The 19450-nt window shown below is 43.5% G+C and overlaps 1 protein-coding gene across 8 annotated transcripts in view; it reads right to left on the bottom strand.

The window, feature by feature from the left end:
* Positions 1-930: 930 nt before the first annotated feature.
* Positions 931-19450, bottom strand: part of osbpl8 (oxysterol binding protein-like 8) — a 101579-nt gene continuing 83059 nt past the window's right edge. For 6 of the 8 annotated variants that reach the window (XM_069156482.1, XM_069156484.1, XM_069156487.1 and 3 more), the window contains 15 exons: positions 17987-18152; positions 17648-17873; positions 16368-16552; positions 15102-15183; positions 14911-15009; positions 14462-14558; positions 14231-14329; positions 13767-13864; positions 12131-12220; positions 11453-11589; positions 11037-11222; positions 9094-9247; positions 7460-7562; positions 5593-5698; positions 931-5479 (listed from right to left, as the gene is read on the bottom strand). In XM_069156482.1, the coding sequence (XP_069012583.1) occupies positions 5350-5479; positions 5593-5698; positions 7460-7562; positions 9094-9247; positions 11037-11222; positions 11453-11589; positions 12131-12220; positions 13767-13864; positions 14231-14329; positions 14462-14558; positions 14911-15009; positions 15102-15183; positions 16368-16552; positions 17648-17873; positions 17987-18152 (1958 nt within the window). In that variant the 3' untranslated portion in view covers positions 931-5349. The remainder of the gene's footprint in view (positions 5480-5592; positions 5699-7459; positions 7563-9093; positions 9248-11036; positions 11223-11452; positions 11590-12130; positions 12221-13766; positions 13865-14230; positions 14330-14461; positions 14559-14910; positions 15010-15101; positions 15184-16367; positions 16553-17647; positions 17874-17986; positions 18153-19450) is intronic. The other 2 variants (XM_069156485.1, XM_069156491.1) reach the window with 1 other exon arrangement.

Consider the following 19450-nt stretch of genomic DNA (forward strand, 5'->3'; position numbering starts at 1 on the left):
GGCAGACAGACAGGCAGACAAACAGGCAGGCAGGCAGGCAGACAGACAGACAGGCAGACAAACAGACAGGCAGACAGACAGACAGGCAGACAGACAGGCAGGCAGGCAGGCACAGGCAGACAGACAGACAGACAGGCAGACAAACAGACAGGCAGACAGACAGACAGGCAGACAGACAGGCAGGCAGGCACAGGCAGACAGGCAGACAGACAGGCAGACAAACAGACAGACAGACAGGCAGACAGGCAGACAAACAGACAGGCAGACAAACAGACAGGCAGACAGACAGGCAGACAAACAGACAGGCAGACAAACAGACAGGCAGACAGGCAGACGACCATTCACAGTTTAGAATCACCAACCTCCACAGCTTGCGTGTCCTCGAGCCAACATGTAAAAATACAAAGACCAATAATAAAAACATTGAATCCTGAAGTGACTCTTTAAGGCTTTTCTCACTGGAAATGGACGGCTTTGTTTTTCCCGTTGCTCAGCTTGAGCATGAGCTCATCACAGAGGAGTGAAATATGGTTTGTCATGACCGAGAAAACAATCCAAAAAAAACCTAAAACTAGATCTGATTTCAATCTGAACCATTTCTATCCGTCCTTCATTCAGTGATTTCCCTCCATGGTTTCAGGGCCGTTTCAATCCTTTATCTTCTGCACAGTCTTCCCTTCATTTATATTTCACTATTTACTTTTCGGATGTTATTTAGATTAGCAACCCGGAGTCGAGGCCTGCGTTAGGACTTCGGTTTGTTGATGCGCTCTTCCTTTAACCACCCACACGTTTAATTCATCTGCACGACGCTGCGTTCGTGTGTCGACGCGGATTTCATCAGCCGAAGGAAGCATTGAACCTGGAACAGACGCTGGTATGAAGACGTGAACGTCCCTTCGTGTGACATCAGTGAACAGACAGAAGACGTGCGTGTCATTTGTTTTTATTGTGTTATGTTACATGTGTCCATAAACTTCCAGGAAGCTATAGTTGCCATGGAGATACAGTAATATTCAGGTACTCGGATATGAAAAAGGGTTTGTGTGTGTGTGTGTGTGTGGGAGGGGGTGGGGTGGGGGGGTTAACATCGACAGTGAACACAAGTTGAGGACAATCGCTTGTGAGTGAAGACGAGTGGAATAAAACCAACCGTGTTAAAATCATTTTTGAAAAAACATGGAAGAAAAGAGAACAAGTGATCTGAAGCTACGAGCACGAAAGAAAACACATTCAAAATAAACGCCACATAGAAAAGAGGAATAAATAAAATGTATTATTTTTTACAGACACGGCAACAACAGCAGACGGCAGAGACGTTTGTTTCCCTCTGAATGTTGGTGTGCGAGAGAGCCAGAGAGAGAGAGAGAGACGAGGACGACGGAGAGGACACGGTCTCTCCCTCCCTCTCTTCTGTGGCAGGAATCAGCATCCGGAAAAAAAAAACAACCTACGGGTGCGTTACCATGGCGACGCTTCAGGAGGAGGAAGAGGGGGGGGCAGGAGCTGGGGTGGGGGGGGGGGGGGGGGGGGCGGCTCGCGGAGCCGGACTCTTCTCCTTCGTTTTCCCCTCTAAGGCTTCGTATGGCACGTCCACTCCAAAAACACTACGCTGACTACAGCTGCAGGTCCAAGCTCCCCCCCCCCATCACTGCTGACCCCCCTCCACCCCATCTCACCCGTCCCACCCGACTCTAGAAGGCACTGATTTATATTTCTCCACATTCGAACATCTGGATTCTCTCTTTTAACGATTGAGGCAATGAGGATGCACAAAATAACACATGTAGCGATTAGAGATGCACACGGGGCGGCCTGGTGACGGGGCGGGGTGGGTGGGGGGGACGGGGGGCTCCCGCCAACGCTACCGGTCTCTGTCTTCATACCTGTTGTTGGCGTTAGGAAGTTTTCATCGCGTAACAGTCAGCTGACGGCGGAGGCAATCGGATATGTAAACGTCGACAAGGCTAACATCATGACAGGCGAAGACAAACACAAAATCAATGCTCAGACGCGGATCGTTTTTGAACGGCCGAAATTCGATTATTCATTGTTGTTGTTATCGACTCGCACCTCGGGATTAAATCCTGTTTGTCAAAATGGGTTCTAATGTGCTGCCTTCATCCTCGGTGGGAAAGCAAATGTGGTTTCCAAGCTAACGATGCAGTGAACTAACTGGATTACTGGAAGGAGTTTGGTTTTTATGTGCAGTAACGCTACAAAGTCCACAACTACTGTCCCACTGTCCCCACTGTCCCCACAGTCACCACTGTCCCACTGTCACCACAGTCACCACTGTCCCCACAGTCACCACTGTCCCCACTGTCCCCACAGTCACCACTGTCCCACTGTCACCACAGTCACCACTGTCCCCACAGTCACCACTGTCCCACTGTCACCACAGTCACCACTGTCCCTACAGTCCCACAGTCCCCCCTGTCCCCACAGGTTTAATGTATCATGTCGGCCATTCACTTGCGATTGAGGTTGTTTTGTTTCTAAAGTCGGACGCGTGTCGTCGTCTCGCATGTGCTTGTTTTTTTTGTGGCGTTTTTCTTCCATTTCATCTTTGGAGAAGAACATTAATGATTTGGAGAAGCATCATTTTCCCCCAAAAAACAGAGACAGAATTTAAGCCTGTAACTTTTCAGCCTTTTCAGTTGTGTTATTTCACAAACTAATTCTGAGACTTAGAAATGACGAAGGCAACAGATTGGAACAACAACGTATGCTAAGAAAACCTCCGGAAACTTCTCTACTTCTGCGTAACAGCGACATCCTGAGGCCATTTGGGTACATGTCTGACGGGAATCTAAATATGTACCCCGCTAAGAATATTTCTGCTGTTGCCCATGTCCATGTGTATCTACAGAGCAGCGGACAGAAAGACACACAAGGTTGAAAAAGAGTGTTTTTTTTTGTGTTTTGTTTTTTGTGTGCACAGAGCGCGTCTGCCTGGCGAACCTCGGTGTGTTCGAACGCCACGAGCAGGAAATGTTGCCCCACTGGATATTGAATATTTACACGGTGAACGGGACCGACTCCTACTCTACACGCTGAGCTCGGCTGGTACTCGTGTACGTCTGGAATGGTTCACTATGTCGATAGATAGAAAAAGTCAAGGAGTCTACGACCTCCTCGTACAAGTAGCTCACTAAAGTGTCTATTCTAGGTTTTTTTCCTGGTTAATATCGGAGGCTCAAAAGCACTGGAAGAGATGACTGATGCTCGGGATTTGATTTGTCGAGATGGCGCTGCGGTCAGCGAAGTGGTCCGCTCTCATGTCTGTACACCGTTCTTTAGACCGGCAAGTCTATAAAACAATTACATATCCTCTACATGTCTGCACTCATCACTAGATTTGAAGGAACAGTTCAAGTACATTTTGGAAAACATGCTTTCTCGCTTTCTTGCCCCAAATTCGGTAAGAAGATTAATACTCCTCCGTATATGAAGCCAGAGTTGATCAGGCTCACTTAGTATAAACAGCCCGCTGAGGTAAAGTCCAACAACCAGCGGCCTCCGCAGCTCAACGATTAACATGTTGGATCTGGTTTGTTTCATCGAAACAAAAACTCAAAAGTGTCAAAATGACACCATGTGATTGGTGTATTCGGGAATCATTGGGAGCCACATGCAGCGACCTCACAGTGACGACGATCAACAGCTGGGAACATCAAACCAAAATGTTGTTTTTACACTTTTAAACAGTTAAAATCTTGTTACTTAAAATGTGTAAAGTTAAAAGGTGTTAATAAGTGAGGTTTAGTGGTGCAGGTCAGTGGATTTTGTTTCATTTAAACAGAGCCAGGCTCGTTTTTTTTTTGTTCCTCTGGTTACAGTCTGATAGCCTGAAGCCAACCGACCCAATTTCACTGAATAAGAGAATCGTTTATCGACGTCCTACTGGCCGCAGACCTCGGGTGAATTTCAACCAATCAGCTCGCGCCGATGCCGGCCGACGCTCTGCTATGGCGGACACGACCCACGACCCACGACCCACGACCCACGACCCGTGTCCGCTGAGGCGTGTTTTCCTGAGCGCAGCGTACTTTTAAAGTTGTTTTTTAATGAACGGCGGCAGCGAGTCGGCGAGAGTTTGGCTCGTCACCGTCACCAGCCGTCCAATCACAGTGAAGGAAAAAGTCTGACAACTGCTGGCTGATCTTCTCATCAGGTTTTGGGCAAGAAAGCTGCACTCCTCCATTAACCTCCGATTAAAGCCAACTTCTTATTAAAAACACATCAGCTCTTCACCTGAAACTTCGGGCAGTGGTCACTGAAGTTCATGAAAAATGGAACATAAATAATCTTTTTTTTTGTTTGTTTGGGTCCTCTGTTGACGAGAGCGTCGACTTGAGTTCAAGTTCACCTGATAAAGATGACGACTGTCCAAACAGCACAAACATCCGACATTTCCAGTGCATTTGTGCCTTGAAAGAAAATACTGTACATCGAGCTAATGTCTGAACCACGCTCCTGTCTGTACATGCTACCTACAGAATACAATGACAACGTGTCAAACTTCTATTTTTTTCTTAAACACTGACTTTGTATGCAAAAGGTGGAGTTTTATTACACAACAGAAATTATAGCTTCTATTCCTTCCTGTTTGTCTTCTTCGTCCGTTTCCACGTGTGGAATCGCCGGCCGATATCTGATTATAAAAAAATAAAAGTCATATATATTGGACCACTTTGTGTTTCTCTCCCTTATGGTTTTTTCTTGTTCCAAGCAGACCTCTATTCACGCAGGACACGCCAAGCAAAGAAACATAAGGCTAAAAGAAAAAAGAAAAAAAAAAGGAACTAAAATTACAGGTATATCTCTTATCTGTGTTACAATCAGAGTTGCGTTCCTTGTTTCTGTGTTAAAAGGTTCCCTGTTGTTTTGAGGTGAAATGTGAATCAACAGAGAAGCTTCACTCCATCAGAAAACAATCAGCTAAAAAAAGAAAAGGAAATGGCTGCTGTCTTTGCCTCTGACATCAAGGCAAATCAATAAGCTCCAGAGTGGCAGTCGAGACTTGGTCGCACCAGAACCTCACCACCTCACCTCCTCACCTCCTCACCGCCGCTTCTCTTCACCTTGAAATCTGTGAATCTCTCCAGAGATTTGGAATGAACCGGTTCAAAATAAATACGAGTTCTTCTAAAAGTGTCTTTTCCTCTCTGGACACGTGTAACTAGGTTGAAATACGACAGAGAAGAAGAAAGTTGGAGGAGACTGTTGGAGTCACGTATCGGGGCGAGGTCGAAGCCCCCCCCCCATCGTGATGCCTACTGTTCTGGGAGTGTGTTTGTGAGCGTGTGAGGGGCATCACTCTCTCCGGGGGGGAAGTTATGGCTGCTACTTGAAGACGTAGTTGATCAGGACCTGAAGGAGGATGAGGAAAACGATGATGACGTAGTCCCGCTGCTGGAGGAAGGAGCCGCCCTCCACCCGGCCGGCGGCGCGACTCCGCAGCACGGTGATGCTCCTACGAACAAACACGACAAGCGTGAGTCCTGAAAAGGTGTGACATCATCTCACACGGCGTGACATCATCTCCCTCACACTCACACGGTGTGACATCATCAACGCTCTCCTCACCTGTTAATGTCCTCCTGCGTCTTCTTTATAGATTCAATGGCACTTTGAAGTTCACTGAGGTCGGCTCCTTTTTTCCTCAGCCGGCTGTTATGCTTGCTTTTGTGTCCTGAAACAAACAAACAAACAAACAAACAAGGGTTTTCTTCATCGTTCCTTCAACATAAACATTCCCTGCAGGATTACGTGACGTTTTGTTCTTTGCGATCAACAATGTTTGATTTTGCTGCAGATTTTTGTAAAAATCGTGATGTCGTTTGTAGTTTTAAGTCAGTTTTTTGCAGGAAAATTGACAGAAGTTGAAAAAAGTTACAAGTCCAGTCGAAGCACGACCTGATAAGGAGAAATACGTAAAGACGTCTCTTGATAATTATCATGCTGCACATCACAGAATTTTTTTTCTCTGTTCTAATCTTTTTCTTATTTATTTATTGAATCCCGTCACATCCGGGCGACTCTGCTGCTCCTAAATGAGAAGTTATTTTTGTGAATAGTGAGGTTCGTCTGAAAAGACTATTTTATTCGGTACTGCTTTCAGCAGAGCTTCTGTTGAGGATGTTTTGAGGAAAAATCCAGAGGATTTTGCGGGAAGATCGCTTGAATTTGCTTTAATGTTTGCAATGGGAAGATGGTGATTTCCTGGAGGGACTAGATTTAAATGCACCTGCGACCCGGCGATGAAGCCGTGTGTTCAAATCCTACTGCTTGGGACCTTTTCACAGCACATTAAAACTACACGTGTCAGGCCGGTTTATGTGGGATTCCCTCATCAGTCCTACTTTCTCTCAGACGGGAACTATTTCATCAGTAGAAAGTAGTTCCAGTGGAAACTGAACACATCGTGTTCTTTGGAGGGAAACGGTTCTTGTTTCTGGAAACCAGTGCTGCAGGTGAATTTTCTCAATGTTTGTTTTTGACGTTGCACCACAAACTAAATTCCATCCACTTTCATGGTATTCTGGCCATTTCGGAGTCGGATATCTCAAATGAAACTAAACTATCTAAACAGGCAGATACCAGTTTCATTCTCTGCTATTATTATTATTATTATTATTATTATCATTATTATTATTTGCATTTGATCTATGTTTGAGGAAACCCTCTTGACTTCCTGCCGTACATGAAAACAGACATATATTTTGCACTGAACCAACTGAAGTATCAAGAGTAGCTTATAGGCAGAGTATAATGAACTTTGTTTTCATTGTCAGGCTGAGTATCTGTTGCCTCATTTCCTATTTCCTGAAGTGATTAGATAAACACCTGCAGGATGAAAAGACTGCAGATATTACTGCATCTGAGCAGCAAAATAGAAACTCTGTCATTCTCCACAGGAAATTATATTCGCTGAAAATAAAGACGTGACGACGGCTCTGAGCTCAACTGATTGCTGCGCAGGAAAGCGTTCAGGTTGATGAGGCTACGTAGAGTCATAATGACATATCAGAAGATTGAAATAATTTATGAAGTCGCCTCTGCTGTGCACAGCTTCTCTTTAAATTCAGACATCAATTCTGACATTTTGTTTTAAAAAGTCAAAGAAAAGAAGCCAACGTTTTACATTTGTTGATGATATTCCAACATGTAGTTAAGATCTGCTTCACAATAACATCTACAGAAAGATGTTCTTTCAAAGAAACACTTCTACATCTATTCTACATCTATGAAAACATTAGAATCCAGTGTTTCAACCTGCTGCTGTGTGTTTGTTACAGTGTTTGAGATATTTAGACTATGCTGCTAACCAAATGTTATCTTTTACCAGTTAAGTAGTGGCCACACCTACTCATGTTAATCTCTGTGTATGTTTTGTGCATTTGTGTGTGTGTGTGCGTGTGCGTGCGTGTGTGTGTGTGTGTGCATGGCTTACGTTCACTGCCAGACGAGTCTTGGCGGTCGGGTTCAGGTGAAGAGCAGCCGCTCTCTGGGCTCTTGGGCTTGTCGCTCTTGTGTTTCCTCTTTGGCACCGTCACCTGTTCACACACGCACCAACACACGCACACACACACACACACACACACACACACACACACACACACACACACACACACAGATGGACCGGTCAAGCAAATGGGCCACACACACCAGCTGCAACCAAATTTAAAATGTATAAAAAGACATATTGACATCCAAGACGGAAAACACAAATTAGAACAAACATCAAGAACGAACATCAAGCAACAACAAGCCCCCCCACCCCCTCCCCACTCCCACACACACAGGCATGCTGGTACATCAGTTAAGTCACATCTATTTAAAACACTCAACATTAACACACAACCAACATCCAAAATGAACCAAACCTGCCATTAAAATGATTCAGTTCAAAGGGATTAAACTCAGACTGGATTACATCTCGTTTTTTTTTAACTCTTTATTTAATGTGGCGTGGCAGGAGTCTTGATGGGTAAAACAGGTTTTAAGGTTGATTTTTGGGATGGTGGCAAAAAAAGATGTTCAGAGTTTGCCTGACAAAAATCTCAAGGTTAAAATGTTAAAGATTCTTTGTGATTGTTTTTTTTAAAAAAAAAGAAGTCCTGTAAAGAAACTTGTTTTTTCCCCTATTTAACACGTTTGTGAATAGATTTTAGGTATGATTAAGACTTTACAAAGAGACAAAGGTGTATTTTGTTTCATCAGAGAAACTAGTGCAGTGTGAAGAGCAGTCAATCAGGAGCCTCTGATCTGACTGACTAAAAGCTTTAAGTGGGGCGCAGCACTTAAAGCTAAACCAAATCCTCAAAGTACTGATAATGCCTGATTTATCCACCATCGACAAACTTCACTGGTTTTGGCAGGTGGTTACTTTAACGGTACACACGAGAAGAGGGCAAACATTACACCGACCGCCGAACAGCAGCCTTTCACCTCTCAACGTAACACTAACTAACATCAATTTTAGACTCATTTGTGGCAAAAGATTTAACTTTAATTGACCTTATTGGTAAAAAAAAAAATCCAAAAAAATCCACTAGTGATGATGAGGTTCTTGTGGGAAGGTTTGGATACTCTTTGCACTCTACAGACTGATTTGTTTTCATTATTCGACTTTAGAATATTTCACAATCTGAGAAAAAGTCTGGAGCCTGCACTGTTTCCAAATACTGCTGATGTTGCACGTGTGCTCCCTCATGCTGCCTCATCATTTTCCTCTCCACAGAGCAAAGAAAAGGAAGAACACCTTGTTATCCACTTACTACAGCATGCAGCTTGACACGACCTTCCCTCCCATACAGAAGGAACAGCCAGTGCCAGAGCAAGAGACGTAAAAAAAAATAGAGGTGGAGGGGTAAAAAAAAAAAAAAGAGAGACCAAAAAAAAATAAATCCAAAGACACAAAAGGAGTGGAGGCGATGACGGCGGTGGCAGCACAGCGATGACGACACAAAGAGAAGAAGCGACAGAGGACAGTGCACCGGGTGCTGCGTGGAAGATGGCGGAGGCGGCGAGATGCTTTTTTTAATTTTTATTTGTAGTTGCGGTTTCCGAGTCGGGACGACCTACCTGGCACTTGCAATTGTCCCTCCGCGGCCCCTGGTTACTCAGACTAATAAGACTGCCAGAACGTACCATAGGGGTGCGGTGTCGGACCTTGGTCTGGATACAGCCGTCTTTCTCAAACTGGATCAGGTCGTTGAGCGGATCCCATGGCCTCGTGCTGGGGAGGGAGGGGAAAGATAGGGGGAGAGATGAGCAGAAATTAGGGTAGGTTTGGGAAAAGAGTTCAAATGATAAGAGATACATTAATAAAGGGTAAAAAACAAACAAACACAGGAAGTAGAGTAGATGCAGAAAATGAAGTGGAAGTGAGATGTAGACTAAATCATTTCATCTGACATGAATGCACAAAACTGCAATCTTCTACCAGTGAAAACAAAAGGCAACACATTACTGAATTCATGTCTTATCTAACATACAAAAACACCTGGATATCATCTCTGCAGTTGTAAGAAGTCACCAGTAGATGGCACCCTGCAATACTGGACGATCTAATGAGGGAGTTTCCTGCAGTCACTTCAAAGGCCAATAAAACTTCAAATGAAGGCAACTGCAGCCAAAAACCACAAAGTTCAACATTCAAATTTTGTCCTCCAAAAAAGCAATGTTTTGTCTTATGTTTGACAAAAAAAGCTCCGCATCAACATTCATCAAGGTCTAAAAGTCAGTTGATGTTTACTGAGCTGTTTCTATTTTTTCATTACTGTATAATATAAAAAACCGGAGACATTTAAATATCCATTAATTAACAGTTTTTGTTGTAGTTTTCATTAAATGTTTATTTGCTTCCTACTAACAGGTGGACCCCAACCAATAAGAAGACAGACGTATGTCAACATGAAATTGGTCAGGGTCAGTGCATCTCTAACATGGTGGTGTGCTGCTCCCAGTCAGCGGTGGTGACCATCCACCTCCTGACGGAGCAGCGAGGAGCTCCAAGTCCCACCTTACAGGACTTGTGCCAGAGACCACAGAGCACCTTCAGAGGTCCGGTGGAGTTCACGTCTCGGGTAGTCGGAGAAAAGGAGCATCGGCATGTGAAGCGAGGCTGGTCGCAATGTTTGTGCTCAAACACGGTCTTCACAGTAAAGTTTTAAAATAACTCATCTACATCTTTTAAGCAAATACATTTATATTTATAAATCAACAAAAAATCTATAGGCCGACATATAGCTGACTGATTTCTATATGCTTCATAATTCCAGTATCAGTCCGACTCTCCAAAATAAATCTCCTCCAACTGCGTGTGTCAGGCCTGGAACACATCCTGCGTTACCTGTTGCTGCGCGATGTCATTTCATGTTGGCGTCCACACTAACAGATCTGAGCAGCCACACGGCCCGCTGAGATGTCGTCTATTTATAAAATAGAACCGATGTCTATTTTTCACACGAGCCGCTCTCAGCAAACGATCTGTGATCACATGTGTACACTATAATCACTTTAACACAGTGCAGGCTCTAATTCTATCATGATGATACTTCACCAGCTACAGGACGAGGTCCTCTTCACTGCTCTCTGTGTCGCTCCTCTGTCTTGGTGTGAGTGCCTGTGTGTGTGTGTGTGTGCATGTGTGTGTGTGTGTGTGTGTGTGTGCGTGTGTGTGTGTGTGTGTGTGTGTGTGTGTGTGTGTGTGTGTGCGTGCGTGTGTGTGTGTGTGTGTGTGCGTGTCTCACTATAAACGAGGGTGAACAAAAACCACGTGCGTACTTTTTGGTGACCGGACTTTAAAATTCAATACTGATGGCCGTTATCAAAGAGGAACTCATTGCTTCAGCTGGTACCTGCAGCAGCAGTGTGTTTCAGGCCTACGTCTCTGCAGTAAAAAGGCATGAATTTATTTTCCACTGCCATATATTTGCATTGACACTCAGCTGACAGGTTCAGAACTACTGCTGAACCACTCTCGCCTGCTACCAGTAGGTTTGTTTGGCGGAGGAGTCACTCACTCGGCATATCTGTAATGCCACTCTCCAGTGACGGGGTCCTGCTCAAACAGGGCGGGGTTCCACTCCTCGCATTTGGCTTTCCGCTCGCGCGCCGACTTCCTCTGAGCTTCCTCCAGGAGGAACTTCTCGTTAGTGGCCTCGGTCTGGTCCTTGTTGTTGATGGCCCGGGTCACGTGCTGCCACAGTCTGGTGGATTAAGATGGAACAAAGAGAAGACGCTGAAAGAGGAATCACAACTGCACATGCAGCTTTTAACAGAGAACACGATACATATATCAAGACAGAAGAGAAATTAAAATGTGTTTCCATGAACGAGTCTCTACTTGTGGCATGTGAACATTTTCAGATCATTGACTGCTTTTTCAGACTGTTTCAGGATCAGCTGATGGTCTAATGATAGTGAAGTGCGGGGTCACCTTTCAGACTCGTACTCCCCCTGCTCCTCTGGTGGGACGGTGCAGCGCGTCAGCCGGCTCTGCCTCAGGTCCTGCGTCGGGTTCCAGAACGTGTCCACTGTCCCCGTCTTCTTGTCGTTGATGAAGATCTCGCTGTCCTGTGAGGGGAAAGACAAAAATCTCTTTTTACAACAACTAGTGCCAGAGACAGACAACGGTAACAGTGAAGCTGCTGTCTTCAGTAAGTTGTTTTTGAGGCTCAGACTTGTTCGGTTTAATTTCCCAACTTCTCTTAAACAGAACCGCGAGACACGTCTCCATCATTTTGTCTTTTTTTGTCTGCCGTGTTATGGTTTAGTTGGAAAAAGCAGCAAAACACTATTAATGTCACAAATGGACAACTAATACATTTACACTACATGAAACAAATATAACTTTGTGTAAAAAAACACGGTATATTAAACATTTTCGACAGAATATCTTACATTTAAAAGAAATTACTAATTTAGTCTGGAGTAATTGCCACAAGCAAAACTTCTGTGAGCAACAATCAAGCCAATTTTGGTTTTAAGAAAGGTTGCAGAATACAAAAGGAGCTGACATTTAACACATCAGTAAAAACTGAACCCTGTGTGTTGTATATGTATATTATTATACAACAAGTAGCGATCAGAAGAATGTGCGACAAAGGTGTCTTACCCAGTGTCCTTCCAGCGTAGCCAACACCTCCTTTCCCAGCTTGATCTTCCCAGAGACCTGATTGACGCTGTCACTGCTGCCCAGGAATGGCTGGAGGAAGGAGAGGAGACACGAGGGGAGGCAGAGAGGGAGGAAGGGGTGAGGAGAGAAAGAGGAGGGATGGAAAAGAAAGGATGTAAAGATGAGGAGAGGAAGAGGGAGAGGAAGAGGAGAGGAAGAGGAGGGATGGAAAAGAAAGGATGTGAGGAAGAGGAGAGGAAAAGGAGGAGGGCGACAGGCCACCAAGAGCAAAACAAAGGAAAGCGTAGGGGAAGACAAGTGGGGGATTTAAAGGGAGGAAGGGAAGGATAAATATATGCACACATTCAGTTTACTTGCTGCTGTTACTATGGAAGGGGAACAAAAATCCAGTTTTGTGTCTTCAGTACGTTTAAAGATAATATGTCGCTTTGTTTCAGCTCTCGAGGCTTGATATCAAATTGTTTTAATGATGGTAAAAAAAAATATGATATAAAAATAACAGAGATATCTCAAGGAGAAGAAATAAAGGAGATCTGAAGTAAAGGCTTCAACTGTGTATTTCTGTTCACCAAGGATCAAAACATATTTGGAGTCAGTCCCTCCAGGAGATCACAATCTTGCATTTGCAAAAATACAATGCAAATTCTACCAATCTCTGAAAATATTCAGTAGTTTGCAATTTTTAAAAGAAATTCCTGTAATATCTCTGCAACACAGATACTCGTTAGAAGCTCTGCTGAAGGCATGAAAACACAAAATAAGCTTTTCCAAACAAAACAACTTCCTCTCATTATTAAATAAGTTCTCATGCCGCTTGAGTGAAGAAAACAGGAGTGTCGTTGTTTGAGGGAAATGTGGTTTTATCGTGAGATTAAGGTTCCTCATCTTCACAGTCTAATAATACAGATTAATATTGTTTTTTGCTTTTGGGCTAAAAAAAAAAAAAAAAAAAAAAAAAAAAGCCTTTAAAGGATTGATTTTTATGTAGTCTATTCTGTATCCATGTGATGTGCAGTATCATTATTATAATAGGAATTTATTACATATGATCTTTCTTTATTAAGTAGTAGTTCAGAAAAAAGAATCACAGTTCTTCTCCTTCAATTTTTTTTTTTTCCCAATTTCTGCAATATTACCTCATAAAATCCCTCAGAATATCCCTCCTGAATTTGGAGAGAAGCAATTACGAAATGAAGCATTTTGATGACAACAATCACCCAACTCCTCAGTGAAATCCTGGAGGGACTGTATTGCTAATTGGTACTTTAATGTTTTGATTTTAATGTGTGGATTGCCCGGTTTTATTTTTATTTTTTACCTGTCGCTAGTTTATGATTGGATAACGTAGATGATGATGAAAGGAACGGTGGTTGGAGGGTAGGATGTTTTCCGGGAGGGTAAAGGGGGCGGATGGTGGAGATGTTGATGGCGGAGGGGAGTGAGACATTCAGAAAAGTCATGTGAGAAACACTACAAGTATTACAAGTCTGAACTGTTTAAGAAGTTCCCTACTTTTTGTAGATTTAGACTAAAGGTCTTATCCTACCGACAAAGGACCGACATTATCTACAACTTCTAAATAATCACCGTCGTTCTGAACTAAACGCACCCTTACCTTCAGTTTGAAGTCCAGCTGAGAACTGTAGCCTGTTTTCTCACAGGCGATGGTGATGGAACCGCCCAGCTCCAGGGTCATGGTTCCGTACAGGATGCCTAGCAGATGGAAGGGAAAAAAAAGCACAATATGGTGTTTCAGTCCGCGCAGATAACTGGGAAACTTCCACGAGCTTAAAAAGGCGACTCAGACAGCTCTCAAGTTTTGTTCAGGGTAGATATGCACCTTTAAAAATGAGCAAAGCAACAGATTTTTGTTGGATAAATCTATCTGGGATGTCCAACAGAAATGTGTTAATGTCACTGTAATGCAAACACTGCTTTTGTTTGACTTCTTCATCCAGCTATCGTTTTCCACAAGCTCTCTGTGAGTTTTTAAATCCTGCAGACATTTAAACTGTGGATGAAACTTGAAGTGACTGATGTGTGGTCCACAGTGTGAAGCAGAGCAGGATGAACTCTGACCTTTACAGTGAGCGTAGGGCATGTTCATCACGTAGTCCTCCCCTCGGTTCAGAAACGTGAGCCGAGCCTCTCCGTCCAATATGGCCGACAGGGAGTTTCCTGAAATGTTAAAAGTGCGGATGGTCATCGGTAGTTAGAAAAACAGATGAAGCAACGTTAGCAAATGTTTTATTCGAGTTTAAGGAGTCTGTTGGCAGTTTTATAGCCTTGTAGTCGTGTGTGTGCTCGTACCATAGAACTTGGACTTGGCGAGGATGCTGCCACTGAGGCAGAATCCGTCCTTCCTGTTGCTGACGTAGAAGGCTGACACTGGAGGATGATGGGAAACCTACAGAAAGAAAGATTGAAATAAGCCAAGAACAACAACCGCTGGCATCTTCTTCGGTAGATAGTTTTAGGAAGCTTTTAAAAACTCACTTGTTTCATGAGCTCTTTGCACTCCAATGAATGCTTGTCTGTTGTGTAGTTTTATTGATTATGTGTGTTACTCATTTATGGTTTTTATATGAGTTTAATATTGTTTTTTTTACTGTTATTTTTGGTTTTTTAACTTGTTGTACAGCACCTTGTAACCTTGGTTTTGAAAGGTGCTTTATACATAAAGTTTATTATTATTATTATTATTATCTATAACCCGATGGGTTGGGTGGAGTTGCTCTCAGCGGTGGTGCTGTTGTTACCTGCTCTGCGATGTAGAAGGTTTTGCTGTTGGTCTTCTGATGGAGCCACATGCAGCGGTACGTCTCTCCTATAATGGGGTTATAAGGCTTCTTCAACCCCTGAAACCAGCACCAAACAGGATGTTAGTCTGACCTGTTGCGTGTAGAAAAACACGTATGTAGCTCATCCACACGGAGCGGCCTTCACTGACCTTTGGCTTTTTGTAAAATCCTGAGATGTACCACTTCACCACCTTCTTCATCCGGTTGTAGGCATTCTCTTCAATTGCAGCTCTGCAGAATAAAATCCAGACTTTGACTGATGCACCTCTGAACCACCTGCTGGTTAACTCACTGGTCTGTCTGCTGCTGCAGGATTCTCTCGATTATCTCCCTTTGCTTTTATGTAGTTTTTAACTTGGAGTGAAGATTCCAGAAAACTGTACACAGGAAGCAAATATGTCACGTTCTATCAGCCGATCAGTGACGGTGCGTTCACAAGCAACCGGGAAAATTCCGACCTCCGAGTTGGAGAAAACATTTGAACGAACTGGGAATTTCTTACTCGGACAGTCGGAAGGTTTTTCGGGCTCCGAGAAGCAGATCTGACGTCACTCGACATGACAACGTTTGTGATGACAGGAAGATATATACTTACTCAGCGCAAAAAGAAGTCACTTCATGGTTAATTTAGGTCATACTAGTTAGAGCAGGTTGTTGTGCTGTTCAACAATATTAATTACTAATACTGAGTACATTAACAGACAACTAAAAATGATAACAGCCCTCCGACACGGCCGTTGCTTTGCTGTTTTAATCGTTATCTGCTAAAAACGACATGTAAAAATGTAGCTTACAAATAATAATGACTCCATTTCGTCCCTGTGATGTTCTACGTGGGGGATGACGAGGCTGTTTGTCACTTTTCCGTATTTAGACAGCAGATTTCCTGGGGGCTGCCATGTTGCCTCCTCGTTATTGACATGTCAACGCTCTCACTTACCAGCTGCCCGAACGCACCATTATACTGCAGCTAAAAATGCACATGTAACTCCAAAGGATCAGAGGAAATAACTGAGGACGCACGGGCAAAGACCTGCACACAATATTGATGAAAAACAAAACGCTCACAGATAATTTAGATAATATTTCCTTTGATTTGATATTCGCAGACTCTTTTTCAAATTTGAAGGAATCCTGTAACAGAAAAGGGAACTGAATCCTTCCGTGAAATAGATCCAGCACATAAATGTCCCCTTAAACCATGTCGAGTTTTCTATTTGTGTTTTAATGTGAAAATGTAGAGAAGCTGGAAGGGGAATTTTTCAACTCAAGACAGATCCAGACTAGCGGTGCGGGCTAAACTCAGCCTGCTGGCTGGGACACAATGAGGACTAATTCTGATTGAACTGCTGGTAAGAACACACATACGCTCCCAGAACAATTTAAACAACAAAACGCTGTGAAAAAGCTCTTACTCGGAAAGGAAGTCTGCGTGGTAGTAATAGTCGGAGAGTTTGTCCAGAAAGGATCTTGGCTCCAGGATGAAGGTGGGCAGGACCACCTTGGACAGGTCCATGCCAGGTCGCACCTGCTTCAGCAGCGTCCAGATCAGAGATTTATTCTCCTCCGACACCGTTTCTGTCTGAGCAGCCTCACCAGCCTGGAGACAAACATTAAACAGCAGACTGAAGTATTTTTGCTGTTATAATAAAACGAACAAAGTCATTTGCCTCAGACAGAAAAACACAGAATCTCAGATATGTTCATATTCAGGATTCAAACGTTTTATGTGTTGGTCTGTTCTCAAACTGCCGTTTTAATTCCATCCTCACTGCAAACATTTAGCCTCTGCTTCAGTAGGTGTTTAATTAGTGAGATGTCAAACTCACATTTCATCAGTATGGAAATGTATGGAAGCACTTTCACACTTATCCCCTTGCAGACAACCACGCACACCCACCCACACAGACTGTGATCAAAGCCTGTCCATGTTCTGCCATTAAGCAGAGGAACATGCTAATTTCTCCTCATTATCCAGGAAAGTTGAATAAAAAAAACATCAAAACCTTCAGATGATGTTTTAAATCAAGTTTATGATGAAAATGGTTGCTGGAAACCCCATGAGATGCTGCAATTATATGTCATCTATTCTACAATGCTTTTTCTTGTAGGTAAGGTTACCCAGGTTCAAAGCTACACTACATATGAACCAAGCGGTGACGTCACCCGTTGGTTTGTGAACGGCCGTTAAGAAGCCTCGAGTTCGGATTTTGGTCGACGCCATCTTGCTAGTTTGGAGCAGGAAGTGATTATATTTAAACGAGATGGGGGGAGCCAGCGGTGGATCTGACTCGATCTGATTAGACACCTGATGATGCAACGTCCCGCCCACAGAAAGCTGTAACCTGACTGCACCACAGGCCTGTCAATCAAACAGACCCCCCCCCCCCCCAAAAAAAAAAACCCGGGTTTTTGAAGCTTATTTTATAATTAATGACAGATTATTTTCAGATTTACCACCAAAAAATGAATAAGAAGGACCGACTGTAGCTAGCACAACTGAAATAACTAATACATTTACTGACTTAGAACTTTATGGGACTGGTTAAATGGGAGTCTATGGAGCCTCTAGTGGCACCCGCTGGTATTGCAGTTTAAGGCACTTTCGCATCGGCCTCATTTTTCAGACACTGATGCTACATCTACTTTTAAATACAGTCAACTGAATGAATACAATAAGCCCTTGTTCCTTTACCTCTCCCAGCTCCTCGTGGGACTGTTCCAGGTACGGGGTTTCCCGCAGATGTTCGTTGGGGTCCAGGTCGATGTACGAGTCATCCTGGCGCTCTGACGTGTCGCTGTCACTCTCCTCGCTCTTCTCCAGGCCTTCTGGGTCGGACTCCTCGTGGTCCTGCTCTCCCTCCCGGTCTGACTTGTCTGAGTACAGGTCCGGGTCCTTCAAATGGTCACTGTCATTGAACCTGAAGGAGCAGGGGGCGAACTTTATTGTAAGATGTGTACAACAGTAAATGATGTAACATGTCGGATGGCGGGAATAATCTAGTTCCGGAGCAGGTTTGACTTCAATACTCACTGGAAACCGTGCATGTTGTGGGCGCGGAGGAGGCTGTAGAAATTAATTGAGTGTTCTCCACCGGTGGCTACAGTGCTCATGTCCTCCTTCCCCTCGCGAATCATGGTCCTCTTCAGCAGGCTGGAGCACTTCAGGGCCAGCTCTAAGGCGTCCATCCAGCACCGGCCTGGGAAACAGATTTCAACTGATTAACAAACTGCAGAAACCTCCATCTGGAAGTTCTTTTGAAACGATATTGGTTCTTTCGTGACTCACAATCACCCATCACTTTACCCCAGAATTAACTCGAGAGGTGTTACAGTTTCAAAATCTCATTTTGATGTTAATATCACAACAGAGATGTGTTGTATTTGCAATGGAACTACAATAGTTCGGTGCATGATGAAAGTTATTTCCTGTGTAATGTTTGAGGAAATATGTCGTAGAAATATTTCACATGTTTAGACACAAAAATAAAATGTTGAAAGTAAAAATTGTACTATCGTATGGGTGGACAAAAGGAACCATATTGGCCAGTTTTGATTTGGCTTGACTGTTCCAGCACCGTGGACAGAGACTCAGTGAAAGGGGGAGCGATGGGATTGGACGTTTCAGCACCACGGACAGAGACACAAAGGAGATGAAAACTATGTATAGAAATCTATGAAAAGGTTTGAAAATGTGTCTGCTGGCAAAAAGCAAACAGCAATTTCACCAAGCAGCTTTCCATTTCAAGCCTCCTTTTGTGTCATTTTCTCTCTGTACTCTCACACAGACATAAACTGAAACCCACATAAAAACACATACAGCACAAATAAAGTGAGGTTTTTCTCCTCCCAACTAACACACACCTTGTACTGAAATGCACTTATGTTTTCTTATGTTTCATCACTGAATGTAGAACCCACACTTCTAAAACCACTCAATTACTGTTGGACTCATAATGAATGGTTTGAAAAAAGCATTAAATATGATGCAGCAGAGCCACGGATACCTTCATTTTTTTTATTCCATGCTTTTCTCTTTCTCACTAAAACCTGACGCCTACGTCACCCACAATGCAACACCAACTGCCAACTGTAGGGATGGCAATTTAGGGGTGTTATGCTGGTAGTGGCAAATGTAGCTTTGAGTCGCTGGCCTTGAGCAGTGATGAGGACTGAATGTGGTCAGCAGACTGGTTTGTTGTTCCATCAAATCAAAGACAAATGAAAACTTTAACTAAAAAAGAAAGTTCAAAAGTATTCTTTTAAACTGAAAGAGGCCAACAACACCATCAGTGTTTGGTCATGATTGTCCAACTGCTTCAAACACATATTCATATTTCAGGTAAATCAGTCAGCAGGCTGGAGAAAAACAATGGTTAATGAAGCAAAGATGAAGGCTAGTGTCTCTTCCACAAAAGACCACTCACTGCTCGCTGAAGTGGCGTTCAGCTGAAACTAATATTCCTTTGTTGATACCACTATTATGCAATCTGTCACT

Source organism: Embiotoca jacksoni, unplaced genomic scaffold, assembly GCF_022577435.1.
Source record: "Embiotoca jacksoni isolate LCO1_2020_lvr unplaced genomic scaffold, fEmbJac1.0.p SCAF_21, whole genome shotgun sequence".
Lineage (NCBI taxonomy): Eukaryota > Metazoa > Chordata > Actinopteri > Embiotocidae > Embiotoca > Embiotoca jacksoni.